The 16,909-nt window shown below is 48.4% G+C and overlaps 1 protein-coding gene across 1 annotated transcript in view; it reads right to left on the reverse strand.

Annotated features, from left to right (window-relative positions):
- LOC128703880 (uncharacterized) overlaps window positions 1-16,909 on the reverse strand; it is a 174,888-nt gene that overhangs the window by 119,284 nt on the left and 38,695 nt on the right. The window contains exon 2 of the mRNA XM_053798727.2: window positions 13,076-13,259. Coding sequence (XP_053654702.2) covers window positions 13,076-13,249 — 174 coding nt within the window. The 5' untranslated portion in view covers window positions 13,250-13,259. The remainder of the gene's footprint in view (window positions 1-13,075; window positions 13,260-16,909) is intronic.

The following is a 16,909-nucleotide window of genomic DNA, read 5'->3' on the forward strand; positions in this document are numbered from 1 at the left end:
TCTGTAGCTAGGCCTCTCGGTGGGCAAGGCAGCCTGCCTGCCCTTGCCTCGCACTCACTCACACAGCGGCATAGCAGGAAGACACAAGGTCTACACCTAGCTCTCTCTCTCGTGGGATGACCCTGCCCGGGCCATGGGCACAACACACAAGCCTGTGTACCCACCACAACTTAACAATAAAGAATCCTCCGAAGACGTGTATCAGGATGGGTATGGGGTGACTACCACCCACAGGATGGGTATAGAGTGACTACCACCCACAGGATGGGTATGGGGTGACTACCACCCACAGGATGGGTACTGGGTGACTACCACCCACAGGATGGGCATAGGGTGACTACCACCCACAGGATGGGTATGGGGTGACTACCACCCACAGGATGGGTATGATGGGGCGACTACCACCCACAGGATGGGTACTGGGTGACTACCACCCACAGGATGGGTATAGGGTGACTACCACCCACAGGATGGGTATGGGGTGACTACCACCCACAGGATGGGTCGGATGGGGTGACTACCACCCACAGGATGGGTATGGGGTGACTACCACCCAAAGGATGGGTATGATGGGGTGACTACCACCCACAGGATGGGTATGATGGGGCGACTACCACCCACAGGATGGGTACTGGGTGACACCACCCACAGGATGGGTATAGGGTGACTACCACCCACAGGATGGGTAGGATGGGGTAACTACCACCCACAGGATGGGTACTGGGTGACTACCACACACAGCATGGGTATGGGGTGACTACCACCCAAAGGATGGGTATGATGGGGTGACTACTGCCCACAGGATTGGTATGATGGGGTGACTACTGCCCACAGGATTGGTATGATGGGGTGACTACCGCCCACAGGATGGTTATGATGGGGTGACTACCACCCACAGGATGGGTATGATGGGATTACTACCACCCAAATGATGGGTATGATAGGGTGACTACCACCCACAGGATGGGTATGGTGGGGTGACTACGACCCACAGGATGGGTATGGTGGGGTGACTACCACCCACAGGATAGGTATGATGATGTGACTACCACCCACAGGATGGGTATGATGAGGTGACTACCACCCACAGGATGGGTATGATGGGGTGACTACCACCCACAGGATGGGTATGATGGGGTGACTACCACCCACAGGATGGGTATGATGAGGTGACTACCACCCACAGGATGGGTATGATGGGGTGACTACCACCCACAGGATGGGTATGATGGGGTGACTACCACCCACAGGATGGGTATGATGGGGTGCATAATTAACAAACTGTACAGTGGAACCTGCATAAAAGTGAATTTATAATTTCAAGTGAAGGCCACATGCAGGGCCATCATGCAGGGCCATCATGCAGGGCCATCATGCAGGGCCCTCAGGCCACAATTTCCTAGAAGAGCCACAGTGCTCTGTTACGTTCCCTACGTGTTCCTTCAGTGCTCTGTTACGTTCCCAATGTGTTCCTGCAGTGCTCAGTTACGTTCACTGTGCTCCTGCAGTGCTCTGTTACGTTCCTGTGTTCCTGCAGTGCTCTGTTACGTTCCCAATGTGTTCCTGCAGTGCTCTGTTACGTTCTGTGTGTTTCTGCAGTGCTGTTACGTTCCCTGTGTGTTCCTTCAGTGCTCTGTTACGTTCCCTATGTGTTCCTGCAGTGCTCTGTTACGTTCCCTGTGTGTTACTGCAGTGCATTGTTACGTTCCCTGAGGGTTCCTGTAGTGCTGTTACGTTCACTGTGTGCTCCTACAGTGCTCTGTTACGTTCCCTGTGTTCCTGCAGTGCTCTGTTACGTTCCCTGTGTTCCTGCAGTGCTCTGTTACGTTCCCTATGTGTTCCTGCAGTGCTGTTACGTTCCCTGTGTGTTCATTCAGTGCTCTGTTACGTTCCCTATGTGTTCCTGCAGTGCTCTGTTACGTTCCCTGTGTGTTCCTGCAGTGCTCTTTTACGTTCCCTGTGTTCCCGCAGTGCTCTGTTACGTTCCCTGTGCGTTCATGCAGTGCTCTGTTACGTTCTATGGGTGTTCCTGCAGTGCTCTGTTACGTTCCCTGTGTTCCTGCAGTGCTCTGTTACGTTCCCTATGTGTTCCGTCAGAGCTCTGTTACATTCCCTATGTCTTCCTTCAGTGCTCTGTTACGTTCCCTATGTGTTCCGTCAGAGCTCTGTTACGTTCCCTGTGTGTTCCTGCAGTGCTCTGTTACGTTCCCTGTGTGTTCCTGCAGTGCTCTGTTACGTTCCCTGTGTGTTCCTCCTGTGCTCTTACGTTCCCTATGTGTTCCTGCAGTGCTCTGTTACGTTCCCTATGTGCTCCTGCAGTGCACCGTTACGTTCCCTGTGTGTTACTGCAGTGCTCTGTTACGTTCCCTGTGTTCCCGCAGTGCTCTGTTACGTTCCCTGTGCGTTCCTGCAGTGCTCTGTTACGTTCTATGGGTGTTCCTGCAGTGCTATGTTACGTTCCTATGTGTTCCTGCAGTGCTCTGTTACGTTCCCTGTGTTCCCGCAGTGCTCTGTTACGTTCCCTATGCGTTCCTGCAGTTCTCTGTTACGTTCTATGGGTGTTCCTGCAGTGCTCTGTTACGTTCCCTATGTGTTCCGTCAGAGCTCTGTTACGTTCCCTATGTCTTCCTTCAGTGTTCTGTTACGTTCCCTGTGTGTTCCTGCAGTGCTCTGTTACGTTCCCTGTGTGTTCCTGCAGTGCTCTGTTACGTTCCCTGTGTGTTCCTGCTGTGCTCTGTTACGTTCCCTATGTGTTCCTGCAGTGCTCTGTTACGTTCCCTATGTGCTCCTGCAGTGCACCATTACGTTCCCTATGTGTTACTGCAGTGCTCTGTTACGTTCCCTGTGTGTTCTTGTAGTGCTGTGTTACGTTCCCAATGTGTTCCTGCAGTGCTCTGTTACGTTCACTATGCGTTCCTGCAGTGCTCTGTTACGTTCCCAATGTGTTCCTGCAGTGCTCTGTTACGTTCCCTATGTGTTCCTGCAGTGCTCTGTTACGTTCCCAATGTGTTCCTGCAGTGCTCTGTTACGTTCCGTATGTGTTCCTGCAGTTCTCTGTTATGTTCCGTCTGGGTCCCTGCAATGCCCTGCTACGTTCAGTATGTGTTCCTGCAGTGCCCTGTTACGTTCCCTATGTGTTCCTGCAGTGCTCTGTTAAGTTCCCTATGTGTTCCTGAACTGCTCTGTTACGTTCCTGTGTGTCCCTGCAGTGCCCTGTTGTCATGTAGGGGGGTAATGATTAGGGGAATATGGGGGTAAGCGGAGGGAGTCAGTAGGTAGGGGACAGGCGAGGTGGTAGGTAATGTGAGGTCACTGGTGAATACAACTTCACCTCTCATTACTCTACCCACCACTCCACACTACTCACCCTCTTACTACTTTAACTAAACATAAATAAATGGAGAAAATAACGGGGACAGTGAATATTACTATTCGACTCAAACACAGTTTATTATTAAGTCCTTGTACAATAATATATTTGGGAACAGGAGAACATTATTGTGGTTTAGATAAATGGGATGGTATGTATAAGCAGTGAGACAGGGAACACAATCAACTTGACGAGAATGAATATAACTTACAATATAGTACAGAGGACAGTTCACTACAGGAACTAAGCCACAGGTCCCAAGACCTACACAGCACGAGTACTGCGCCAAGCCAGTACTCTGCCCAATGCCTCCAACAGTCTCCTCCAGAGACTTCAGCAGCCTTCTCCCGAGCCCTGCTCCCCAGCAGCAGCTCCGCTCGAAGTCTCTGCTCAGGAGCTCTGCACCCCAGCAGCAGCTCCGCTCGAATCTCTGCTCAGGAGCTCTTCACCCCAGCAGCAGCTCCGCTGGAATCTCTGCTCAGGAGCTCTGCACCCCAGCAGCAGCTCCGCTCGAATCTAGTCTGCTCAACGAACGAACGAAAGTTCAGGTAAGATCCCAAATGGGATGAGCTGGGAAGACGGGACAGACGAAGAACAGTGCTGGAGAGGAGCGTTCTTAGTCGTAGAAATAGAGCCAGGGCTTAGCTAACCCAGCAGCGAGGCGATCGTGGGACAGATATTGAGAAGATAAATTCAGGCTCTTCTGTTGGGACTCCGGTGGGGTGAGCGGGAAGAGACATGCGACGTTTAGAGCTAGAGAGGAGTGTAGAACTGAGCCATGTCTTAACCCAAAGGGTAAGGCAAACGTGGATCAGAGAATGGTACCTGTCATAGAAGGTACCTCTCGGAGAACCCAAGGTTATTTGTAAATAGGGTTAGGAGCAGGATCATGCAAGGAGTAGAAAAGGTTGTGTTGGTTTGTGGGTCTGCGAATGTCTTCGTCAAGGAGAGAGGTCCAGTAGTCATGTCGTGTCACGAGTTTGTCAATCTGTCTGTCACTGAGCGTCTTCCAGTACAGATTCAGCGCAGGGATGTCTAACTGGGCATGTAGAGACTCGCATATGGCGAAGTCCTCCCATCTGACATCAAGCACCCAGCGCAGCGCCTTGTTCTGGACACGCTGCAGTTTAAGTAAGTTTGTTTTTGCTGCAAGAGAGAGGGCTAGAGGAGAGTAAGTTATCAGAGGACGTATAAGGGATTTGTAGAGGTGTAGTTTGGTGCGTTGAGAGGCATGTTTCAGCTTGTAGAGGCCCGCAAGGGCCTTACTAGCTATTGCATGCCTTGAGTGAATGTGTCCGTGTAAGCGTAGAAGGTAGTCAAGATTAACGCCAAGGACAGTGACAGATTGTGTCATGGGGATGTAAGTGCGGGTGTCAGCTGTTCTGAGCTCGACAGGTAATGGAGGATCACGTTTTCTGTAGTTAAAATATGTAATGCTGGATTTAGCTGCATTGGTTTTGATCCTCCATTTTTGTTCCCAGATGGCTATCATGTCGACCTCATTTTGTGTTTTGTGTGTGAGTGTATCTATATTGGCATGGGTGATAAGTTGTGTAATGTCGTCTGCATAGGCTAGTGTGATGGAGTTTTGGTATACAGGTGTTGGAATGTCGTTAGTGTATAAAATGTAGAGGGTAGGGGAGAGGACAGATCCCTGGGGTACTCCAGCATTTAGTGTGAAGTAGTCAGAGTAACAGCCTTGGAATTTGATTCTCATGGTACGGCCGTCTAGGAAGTTGCAGAGGAGTTTACGAGTAGTGAGAGGCAGCTTAAAGTTAGTGCAGAGTTTGTACTTGAGCCCTTGGTGCCAGACAGTGTCAAAAGCTTTTTCAACGTCTTTTGCAACCAGGGCTGTCCTGTTTCTTTGTTCTGTGTTTATGTGGATGTAGTTGAGAATGATGTTAATGGCATCTTGTGTGGATCTGTGTGTTTTGAAGCCAAACTGACCATCAGAAAGTAGAGAGTTGTGTTCCGGGTATCTGCGAAGGCGATGGTTGATGAGTTTTTCAAAGAGTTTACCTAAAGTTTCGAGGAGGCTGATAGGGCGATAATTTCTAGGATCAGAGTGGTCTTTTTTGGGTTTAGGAAGGAGGATAGCAGCAGCAGCTTTGAAGAGGGAAGGGAAGTATCCAGAGGCAAGGGAGGCATTGAGGAGGTTTGTGTAGGCAGTAATGATAGAGTCAGGAAGGTGTTTTAGGATAATATGGTTTAGGCCAGAGGCGCCAGGAGCCTTGGGAGGAAGGTGTCTGAGGAGAGTTTTAATGTCTGTGTTGGTGAAAGGAGTGTCGAGTTCTTGGGAGGAGGTAAGAGTCTAGATGAATGTGGCTATCTGGTGTTGTATCTTGTGTGTGTGCAGTGTTCCAATGTTCTATGTTCTGAATGTGTTGAATAACGTTAGGGTGAGTTCGGTGAGGGTGGAAGATGTTCTCCCAGATGTGTTTGAAGATGTTGGTAGCAGCCTGTGGGTCTGAGATGTGTGTGTTGTTGTGGGTGATGTGTTTGAATTTGTTGGTGGGAGTAGTGCCTCTTATTTTTTTGATAAAGTTCCAGAAGGCTTTAGTGTTTTTAATACGCTGTTTGTCAGCTTGTTGTATGAGTTGTGACCAGTGATTGTTGTGGTCTTGGTCTAGACTGTGTAGAATGTTGTTTCTAAGGTAAGTGAGATCTAATCGAACTTGATTAAATCTGTGTGTGTTGTAGAGGAAGCGGTTGTGGTAGCAGATAATTAGTCTTCTTGTTCTGAGTGACGGTTTGAAGGAATAACGAGTGGTGTGAGTTTTCTTTGGTATTGCGATGTTGGCTGCTTGTGTAATGGTGTCCTGGATGAGATCAAGTTGAGTATCGATGTCAGAGATAGGTTTGTTGTTGTAGTCATAGGTGAGGTTAATATTGTCTATGTGTTGTTTGAAAGCATCCCAGTCAGCGTTCTTGTAGGAGAAGGAAGGTGTGGTTGGAATGAGGATAGGGTTGGAGGAGATGTGCAAGATGACTGGGATGTGATCAGAGCCTGTAATAGGGCCAGGTGAGATGTAGTGTTGAAATAGAGAACTGGCTCGGTTTGCCAGAATGATGTCTGGTTTGCCTTGGCCCGCGTGATTGAAGAAGGTATTGAAGTCTGGGCCGAGATGAATTAGGTGTTTATGGTTAGTGAAGTTGAGTAATTGGTGACCAAGTTGGTTGTTACTGGTGTGATGAAAGGCGGTGTGTTTGGCATTCATGTCAGCTAGTAGGTATGTTGGTGTGTTGGTGTAGTTGAAGACTAAGGAAAGGTCATGTATGTTGAGAATAGTGTTTGGGCGAGCATAGGTGGTGAAAAAGATAAAGGGGCCAAGGTGGGTGTGTATTCTGACTGCAAGACAGTGTTGGTGAATAAAAGGGATTGGGAGAGATTCGTGTTTTATGTTGGATTTGACAAGGATGGCAACCCCATCGTGGGGATCATAGGGGGACTGTAGTGCAGTATAACCATAATGGCGGATACGTTGAGGGGCTTTGAGGCAGGTACTGTTTAGTAAAACAATATCTGGTCTCTCTGCTTCAAGGAGCTCGGCCAGTAGGTGTCTAATAGTAAAGTAAGAACGTACGTTGAACTGAATCACCTTAAACATGATTTAATGGTTTCGTCATAGCAAAGTTAATGTCGGAAGAGTTTGGATTAAAACCCGTGATAGTGGTGCCATCAGTGGATGTGTGTTTGTAGGTGTTACGGACCCGTTTCCTGGAGGGGGAGGAAGAGATGGATCTGTTTTTATGTTCTTTTGTATGTCTGTCAGAAGTTGGGGCAGGTTTGGATTTGAGTGGATTTTGTCTGGAGGAGGTGGAGTTGGACCTGGATGAAGTTTTGGTTGTGGTGGAGGAGTGGGCGAAGGTAGATGCAGAGGAAGTGGAAGCTTTGGTAGGGGATGAGGAAGTGGGTAAGGATGTGGGGGAGGGGTAGTCGTAGCAGCAGCAGTAGGGGTGTTGGTGGGAGGGGTAGAAGTAGTGAAGAGGGGTAGGGGGGAGGAGAGCTGGTGGGTGTAGGAAGTGGGGGGGTGGGAGAGAGGGAGGAGGTAGAGGTTGTAGGAGGCTTAGAAGAGAAGCAGGAAGGAGGGATAATTAAAGAGGGAAGATTGTTAGCAGACAAGATTAGGTTAAGGACATGTGAGTAGTCTGATTGGTAAGCTTGAGAGATTACCATCGCAGAGTGGGCAGCAGTGGCGAGTTGGCAGTTAGTTTTGTAGTCTAGTGTGGGTGTAGGTGTAGAAGGAGAGGTGATTGTAGTCTGTGTTGGTGTTTGAAGTGTGTAGAGTAGGAGGGGTAGACCAAGTGCGTGGGGTAACCCAGGCATTGGGGGTAGGGGTGGAAGGTATTGTAGGAGGGGGAGGTGCAGGGAAGGGGTTGGGGAGGGAGGTTGGCTTTCTCTGAGGGTGGAGAGAATGTCTTTTCTAGTAGGGCAGGAATTTGCAACTGCAGTGTGTGACCCACTGCAGTTAAAACATTTTAGGGGGAGGTTGCAAGTGTTCCAGAAGTGGCCAGTTGCTGAACATCTGGAGCAGGTTTGTGTGGAAGTGCATGAGATTTTGTCGTGGCCTAATTTGTAGCATTTCAGACATTGTGTGATGGGGTGAAAGTTTGGAGTGAAGAGAGAGTTTGGAGGAATGTGGATGGTCTTGGCAAGGATTCCTTGATTGAAGAGTGTAGAGGCGTCAGAAGGAGTTGAACAGCGTATTTTGAGGATGGTAGAGTTTTCAGGTCTATAAATATCATCAACAGAGACTTTGTTCTTAGTACTAATGTCTTTGATTAAGTCTTCTTTGTCTGTGTCATAGGCACTCAGGAGAGAATAGTCTACGTGTTTTGCGATCACTGTGCATTTGGCGCGGTGCTCAGGAGTCCAAATAATAGTGAAGCCAGCATTGAGAAGTTTTTGTCTGGTCTCGGTTGAGGTGTACGTTTCGTAAGAATGTCTGTCAAGAAGTAGTTTGAATCCAGAGTTGGTTTTAAAGACTTTATACTGAGGAGCGCCAGTGATCTGGTACAGTAAATTTCCAGGACAGATAGTGGCATGATCAGATTTAGAGTATTTGAGGTTAAGCGAGAAAGAATTGGGCTTGGAAGAGGTGGGGGCAGGGTAGGCCTTAGAAGCAGGAGTAGACAGAGTAGAGGCAGGTGTTGGCAGTAGAGGAGTGGTAAGGGGAAAGGAGGTGGAAGGCATTGCAGGCATCGTAAATTAGATGTGGGGGCCAATCCTGTGAAAAAAATTGGCTAGGCAAGTACGTGTGAAGTAGACACACGTACTTGCCTGGTTATAACTTGTAAGTTTCTTGTGGAGTCCGTCTCTGGAGGCACAGGACACTGAGGAGGTGAGCTGTAGCTTGATGGAGCACTGTGTGCCCTGAACTGGCTGTAAGGCGTGCAGACCACACGTACAGGCTGAGGCGTGGAGACTTCAGACAGCAACAGGAGTGCAGAGGGAGGCTTCCTGCCCTTGGGTAGGCAGCCACCGACGCACCAATCCTGATGGTGAAGACGAAGGTCCAGTAACCACCACTCGGTGAAGAGAACAACTCTGGCTGTGAGCGATGAGGAGAGCCAACACTAGCTGAATGTCGAGCAGACTTCACATACAGGCTGAGGCGTGGAGACTTCAGACAACGGCGAGGAGAGGCAACACTGGCTGTATAGCGTGTAGACTACACGTACAGTCTGGAGCGTGGAGGCTACAGATAGCAACAGGAGTGCAGAGGGAGGCTTCCTGCCCTTGGGTAGGCAACCACCGACGCACCAATCCTGAAGGTGAAGACGAAGGTTTAGTAACCACCACTCTGAGGATAGTCACACTCAACACGGGGTAATTATAGAGGCGAGATCGTTCGTCGATGGAGCTGTGTGTCCAATGGTCTGCTCAGCTGTTCCTTGGGCTTATATCGTGGTCCAAGCACCCTCCACAACCACGTGTACGACCTGACGCCTAGGTCTGACGCCGTCAAGAACAAAAGACCTCAGACGTGGGCGTGGCTACAGACGTTTGCCAAGGCAAGGTGTGACTATATAATTGGTTAAATTAGGTCTCCCCAGAGACCTCACAAGCCCAGCTGAACTACATCACATCCCCCTTTCTTCCCCTGTTTAAAATATCTGAGAACTAGGACAATTTGTCCTAAGTTATTAGACTATTTTAATCCTAACCCCTTAAATCTATTACAATACAAAGACAAAATTATACATAATACAAAATTATTCAACTTCATATATTTCCCTCAACCTTCTCAACTCCCACAAGGCAGCATAATCAGTACACCTCGCAGTTGACCAGCATAATAGTTGCTCTCTGGCACAAAGCCTCCTTACCCGTCATTTCTCCTTAAACCTAAATATCGGGCTCCAGTGCCTTCCCTACTTCTACTAGAAATGCACTAGCCAATGCTAGTCACCCTCGCACGTTATCCATTGGGCCAAACCTCTCTAGGCTTCTATGGCGTGGAAAACTGCTCCAACGGGTTGCATTATTTCAAGTAACTGCAACTGGACCACTTCACGACCACCAAGGTCGCATTTTCGGCACACTTCACATGCACACTACAACATCTGAAAATCGAGACAGGGCAGGCATCGCAGCTAAGACCCTCCATTATCCTATGCCACTACTAGGATTCACTGGCCTCATAAAACAAGGTAGCCATAATCACTGGACCGTATTCAAGGTCACCTTATTTCACACAGGTAACACTAACACTTCTGGCAAGTCAAAGTAGGCTGGGGACATCTCACACTCTTAATTGTCTCTCATGGCTGGCAGGGCATCCCTGCATACCGGTCGTACAGGTTGACCAGCAAGGCAGGATACACCTCCATACCACCCTTGATAACAGGCTGGTCCCAGCAGCTGGAGTCCATCTCCGCGGCTCGCGCCCTTCCACATCTCTGAGGATGGCAGCGCCTTCATAGTAGATTCTCCTGTCCTGGCACACCAGCCAGGATCCCTCACACACCAGTGCAGCATCACCGCCATCTCCTCCTGAGCTAGGCAGCATCGCAGCATCACAGCACGGCCACAGCATAGCAGAAAGCATCACAGCACGGCCACAGCATAGACAGCATCACAGCACGGCCACAGCATAGCAGACAGCATCACAGCACAGCAGACAGCATCACAGCATAGCAGACAGCATCACAGCACAGCCACAGCATAGCAGACAGCATCACAGCAGCCGACATCAGCAGTGGCAGGCTATGGTCAGTTGCTCGAGGTGAGGTGAGGTCACTTCAGGTCATCAACAGCAGGTGCGGTCACCCATCCCTGGCAACTGCGGGTAACTGGCGGTCCGAGGGTGATAGTCACAGAGGTTGGGTGACTCAGACACCCACTACACTGGATGACAGACCAGGGCAGCAATACATCCACTGGGGCACATCAACTGAGTGACTGGGCACATCAGGTGGATAATAATCACAGGCATCTCTTCAGTGGGTGACAGTTGTGGGCAAGTCTTCCAAGGCGGGCTGGGTGACTTCCCATTCCTCTGTAAATATTCAATTTCGGCCAGAAATTGCTTCCCCCAAAAGTCTCACCCAAACACAGACATTCTCCACCATTTATAAAAAATTACGTTCCCTACGTGTTCCTGCAGTGCTCTGTTACGTTCCATGCGTGTCCCGGCAGAGCTGTTACGTTTCCTATGTGTTCCTGCAGTGCTGTTACGTTCCCTATGTGTCCAGGCAGTGCTCTGTTACGTTCCCTATGTGTTCCTACACTGCTCTGTTACGTTCCCTATGTGTCCCTGTAGTGCTCTCTTACGTTCCCTGTGTGTTCCTGCAGTGCCCTGTTACGTTCCATATGTGTTCCTGCAGTGCCCTGTTACGTTCCGTCTGTCACTGCAATGCCCTGTTACGTTCCGTATGTGTTCCTGCAGTGCCCTGTTACGTTCAGTATGTGTTCCTGCAGTGCTCTGTTACGTTCCCTATGTGTTCCTGCAGCACCCTGTTACGTTCCGTATGTGTCCCTGCAGTGCCCTGTTACGTTCTGTATGTGTCCCTGCAGTGCCTTGTTACGTTCCGTATGTGTCCTTGCAGTGCCCTGTTACGTTCCGTCTGTGTCCATGCAGTGCCCTGTTACGTTTCGTATGTGTTCCTACAGTGCCCTGTTACGTTCCGTATGTGTCCCTGCAGTGCCCTGTTACGTTCCGTACGTGTCCTTGTAGTGCTCTGTTACGTTCCGTACGTGTACCTGCAGTGCCCTGTTACATTCCGTCTGAGTCCCTGCAGTGCCCTGTTACGTTTCCTGTGTGTCCCTGCAATGCTCTGTTACGTTCCCTATATGTTCCTGCAGTGCTCTGTTACGTTCCCTGTGTGTCCCTGCAATGCTCTGTTACGTTCCCTATATGTTTCTGCAGTGCTCCGTTACGTTCCGTATGTGTTCTTGCAGTGCTCTGTTACGTTCCCTATGTGTCCCTGCAATGCTCTGTTACGTTCCCTATGTGTCCCTGCTGTGCTCTGTTACGTTCCCTGTGTTCCTGCAGTGCCGTGTTACGTTCCGTATGTGTCCCTGCAGTGCCCTGTTACGTTCCGTATGTGTCCCTGCAGTGACCTGTTACGTTCCGTACGTGTCCCTGCAGTGCCCTGTTACGTTCCGTATGTGTTCCTGCAGTGCCCTGTTACGTTCCGTATGTGTCCCTGCATTGTCCTGTTACGTTCCTCGTGTGTTCCTGCAGTGACCTGTTACGTTCTCTACGTGTCCCTGCAATGCCCTGTTACGTTCCGTATGTGTTCCTGCAGTGCCTTGTTACGTTCCATACGTGTCCCTGCAGTGCCCTGTTACGTTCCGTATGTGTCCCTGCAGTGCCCTGTTACGTTCCGTATGTGTTCCTGCAGTGCCCTGTTACGTTCCCTCTGTGTCCCTGCAGTGGCCTGTTACGTTCCGTCTGTGTCCCTGCAGTGTCCTGTTACGTTCCTTCTGTGTCCCTGCAATGCCCTGTTACTTTCCGTACGTGTCCCTGCAGTGCCCTGTTGCGTTCCGTATGTGTCCCTGCAGTGCCCTGTTACGTTCCATATGTGTTCCTGCAGTGCCCTGTTACGTTCCTTCCTTTTCCCTGCAGTGCCCTGTTAGGTTCCGTACGTGCCCCTGCAGTACCCTGTTACGTTCCGTGTGTGTCCCTGCAGTGCCCTGTTACGTTCCGTACGTGTCCCTGCAGTGCCCTGTTACGTTCCATACGTGTCCCTGCAGTGCTCTGTTACGTTCCGTACGTGTCCCTGCAGTGCTCTGTTACGTTCCGTCTGTGTCCCTCCAGAGCTCTTACGTTCCGTCTGGGACCATTTATACCTATACTCTCCAGCTGAGAATTTATTTAGGCTCGGGTACATAAAAACTATTATCGTAGAGTGTAAATTACCCACCAGGATAACCCAAAAAAAGTCTGACAATGGAAGGGAGGGGGAAACCTTAATATTATAAGATGGGAGAGAGGTGGAATTGAGAGATCTGAGGGAAAAGGCCTTTAATGTAACACATTTAACTATCCAAGGTTTTCTTAATGGCTGTCTTGTCAAGGTACTGACCTTGAATGATAAATCCGCATACGAAGATATTCCCCCAAAATATTTTTCGACTTGTCTTCGATGATTTAGTAATCATAAAATAGGAGAAAATAGAACACATCAGCTTCAGACAATAGAATTTGCACGATGTCAAAGTGACTTAATTACTTTAAGATCTGGTAGACAACTTACCATTTGTCTGGCAAAAGTTTGTTGACTGTGATCGTTCCAGACGTTAGTGTCATTACTGTTGTGAGGCTGACTGGAAGGAGCAGCCTGGAAGAACACCACCACGACGAAGATCATTACCAACAGTAGGAATGTAGTGAAGGGCGTTGCCTTGATGGTTGATGCCTTGAGAACCATGATCTGCCTGCTGTAAGGGAACAATAAGAGAACAAGTCAGTGACAGACCATCAGGTATTAACATGATCTGCCTGCTGGAGGGGGACAATAAGAGAACAAGTCAGTGACAGACCATCAGATATTAACATGATCTGCCTGCTGGAGGGGGACAATAAGAGAACAAGTCAGTGACAGACCATCAGATATTAACATGATCTGCCTGCTGGAGGGGGACAATAAGAGAACAAGTCAGTGACAGACCATCAGATATTAACATGATCTGCCTGCTGGAGGGGGACAATAAGAGAACAAGTCAGTGACAGACCATCAGATATTAACATGATCTGCCTGCAGGAGGGGGACAATAAGAGAACAAGCCAGTGACAGACCATCAGATATTAACATGATCTGCCTGCTGGAGGGGGACAATAAGAGAACAAGCCAGTGACAGACCATCAGATATTAACATGATCTGCCTGCTGGAAGGGGACAATAAGAGAACAAGTCAGTGACAGACCATCAGATATTAACATGATCTGCCTGCTGGAGGGGGACAATAAGAGAACAAGTCAGTGACAGACCATCAGATATTAACATGATCTGCCTGCTGGAGGGGGACAACAAGAGAACAAGTCAGTGACAGACCATCAGATATTAACATGATCTGCCTGCTGGAGGGGGACAATAAGAGAACAAGTCAGTGACAGACCATCAGATATTAACATGATCTGCCTGCTGGAAGGGAACAATAAGAGAACAAGTCAGTGACAGACCATCAGATATTAACATGATCTGCCTGCTGGAGGGGGACAATAAGAGAACAAGTCAGTGACAGACCATCAGATATTAACATGATCTGCCTGTTGGAGGAGGACAATAAGAGAACAAGTCAGTGACAGACCATCAGATATTAACATGATCTGCCTGCTGGAGGGGGACAATAAGAGAACAAGTCAGTGACAGACCATCAGATATTAACATGATCTGCCTGCTGGAGGGGGACAACAAGAGAACAAGTCAGTGACAGACCATCAGAAATTAACATGATCTGCCTGCTGGAGGGGGACAATAAGAGAACAAGTCAGTGACAGACCATCAGATATTAACATGATCTGCCTGCTGGAGGAGGACAATAAGAGAACAAGTCAGTGACAGACCATCAGATATTAACATGATCTGCCTGCTGGAGGGGGACAATAAGAGAACAAGTCAGTGACAGACCATCAGATATTAACATGATCTGCCTGCTGGAGGGGGACAATAAGAGAACAAGTCAGTGACAGACCATCAGAAATTAACATGATCTGCCTGCTGGAGGGGGACAATAAGAGAACAAGTCAGTGACAGACCATCAGATATTAACATGATCTGCCTGCTGGAGGGGGACAATAAGAGAACAAGTCAGTGACAGACCATCAGATATTAACATGATCTGCCTGCTGGAGGGGGACAATAAGAGAACAAGTCAGTGACAGATCATCAGATATTAACAAGATGGGAAGGTAATAGCTGTGTTTGTAAATAAGAAACACTCAGGTCTAGTTCTTCTAGATCTTCGACGAAGTATAAAATACAAAGTTCACGTTGATAAACATGGTGGTAGGGATGACATATATATATATATATATATATATATATATATATATATATATATATATATATATATATATATATATATATATATATATATATATATATATATATATATATATATATATATATATATATATATATATATATATATATATATATATATATATATATATATATATTATTTATTTATTTATTTATTTATTTTATTATCACACTGGCCGATTCCCACCAAGGCAGGGTGGCCCGAAAAAGAAAAACTTTCGCCATCATTCACTCCATCACTGTCTTGCCAGAAGGGTGCTTTACACTACAGTTTTTAAACTGCAACATTAACACCCCTCCTTCAGAGTGCAGGCACTGTACTTCCCATCTCCAGGACTCAAGTCCGGCCTGCCGGTTTCCCTGAACCCCTTCATAAATGTTACTTTGCTCACACTCCAACAGCACGTCAAGTATTAAAAACCATTTGTCTCCATTCACTCCTATCAAACACGCTCACGCATGCCTGCTGGAAGTCCAAGCCCCTCGCACACAAAACCTCCTTTACCCCCTCCCTCCAACCTTTCCTAGGCCGACCCCTACCCCGCCTTCCTTCCACTACAGACTGATACACTCTTGAAGTCATTCTGTTTCGCTCCATTCTCTCTACATGTCCGAACCACCTCAACAACCCTTCCTCAGCCCTCTGGACAACAGTTTTGGTAATCCCGCACCTCCTCCTAACTTCCAAACTACGAATTCTCTGCATTATATGTCACCTTTTCACACCTAGGTGTTACTTCCGGTTTTGACCATGACCTCGCCCTCGAGACTACCTCACCCTTGACCCCCCAACCAATACCCCCGCCCACGACCCCCCCCCCCCCTTCGCGACCCCGCCGTCGCGCCGCGCGCCCGCCCGCGCGCCCGCCCGCGCCCTTCGCGACCCCCGCCCGCCCGCGCGCCCCGCCCGCGCGCCCGCCCGCGCCCTTCGCGACCCCCGCCCGCGCCTTCTGCTGCGCCTTCTGCAGCGTCGTCCGGATCGCCCCCGCGCCTCGAATTTTTTTCCGATTTTTTTTTCGAATTTTTTTTGAATTTCATTTTCTTGTGCTCTCCATCTCCTCGGATCAAGTTTTTTTGGTTACCCCTCCTTTCACCCCCAAAAAATTTCTCAATATTACCAAGTTTTTGGATTCCCCCCTATGGGGGTTTCGAAAGTCTCCATCTCCTCAGATCAAATTTTTAAGGTTCCCCCTCCCACTTTCACCCCCCAATCCCAAAAATTTCTCGATAATACAAGTTTTTGGATTCCCCCCCTATGGGGGTTTTGAATTTCTTATGATCACCTTGGATCAAATTTTTGGATTACCCCTCCCACTTTCACCCACCCCCCACCTCAAATTTTTCTCGATAATACCATGACTCCATCTCCTCGAATCAAATTTTTTGGATCCCCCTATGGGTTTTCGAAATTCTCCATCTCCTTGGATCAAGATTTTTTGGGTACCCCTCCTTTCACCCCAAATTTTTCTCAATATTACAAGTTTTTTTGCATTCCCCCCTATGGGGGTTTTCGAAATTCTCCATCTCCTTGGATCAAGTTTTTTGGATTCCCCCCTATGGGTTTTCGAAATTCTCCATCTCCTTGGATCAAGGTTTTTTTTTTGGATTGTCCCTCCTTCCACCCCCCAATCCCAAAAATTTCTCAATATTACCAAGTTTTTGGATTCCCCCCTATGGGGTTTTCGAAATTCTCCAATTCCTTGGATCAAATTTTTGGGTACCCCTCCTTTCACCCCAAATTTTCTCGACAATACCATGACTCCATCTCCTCGGATCAAATTTTTGAGGTTCCCCCTCTCACTTTCACCCCCCCATCCCAAAATTTCTCGAAATCAAATTCTCCATCTCCTTGGATCAAGTTTTTTGGGTACCCCTCCTTTCACCCCAAATTTTCTCGACAATACCATGACTCCATCTCCTCGGATCAAGTTTTTTGGATCCCCCCTATGGGGTTTTCGAAATTCTCCATCTCCTTGGATCAAATTTTTGGATTACCCCTCCCACTTTCACCCCCAAATTTTCTCGACAATACCAAGACTCCATCTC

This window comes from Cherax quadricarinatus, chromosome 95 (assembly GCF_038502225.1).
Source record: "Cherax quadricarinatus isolate ZL_2023a chromosome 95, ASM3850222v1, whole genome shotgun sequence".
In the NCBI taxonomy this organism is placed as follows: Eukaryota; Metazoa; Arthropoda; class Malacostraca; order Decapoda; family Parastacidae; genus Cherax; species Cherax quadricarinatus.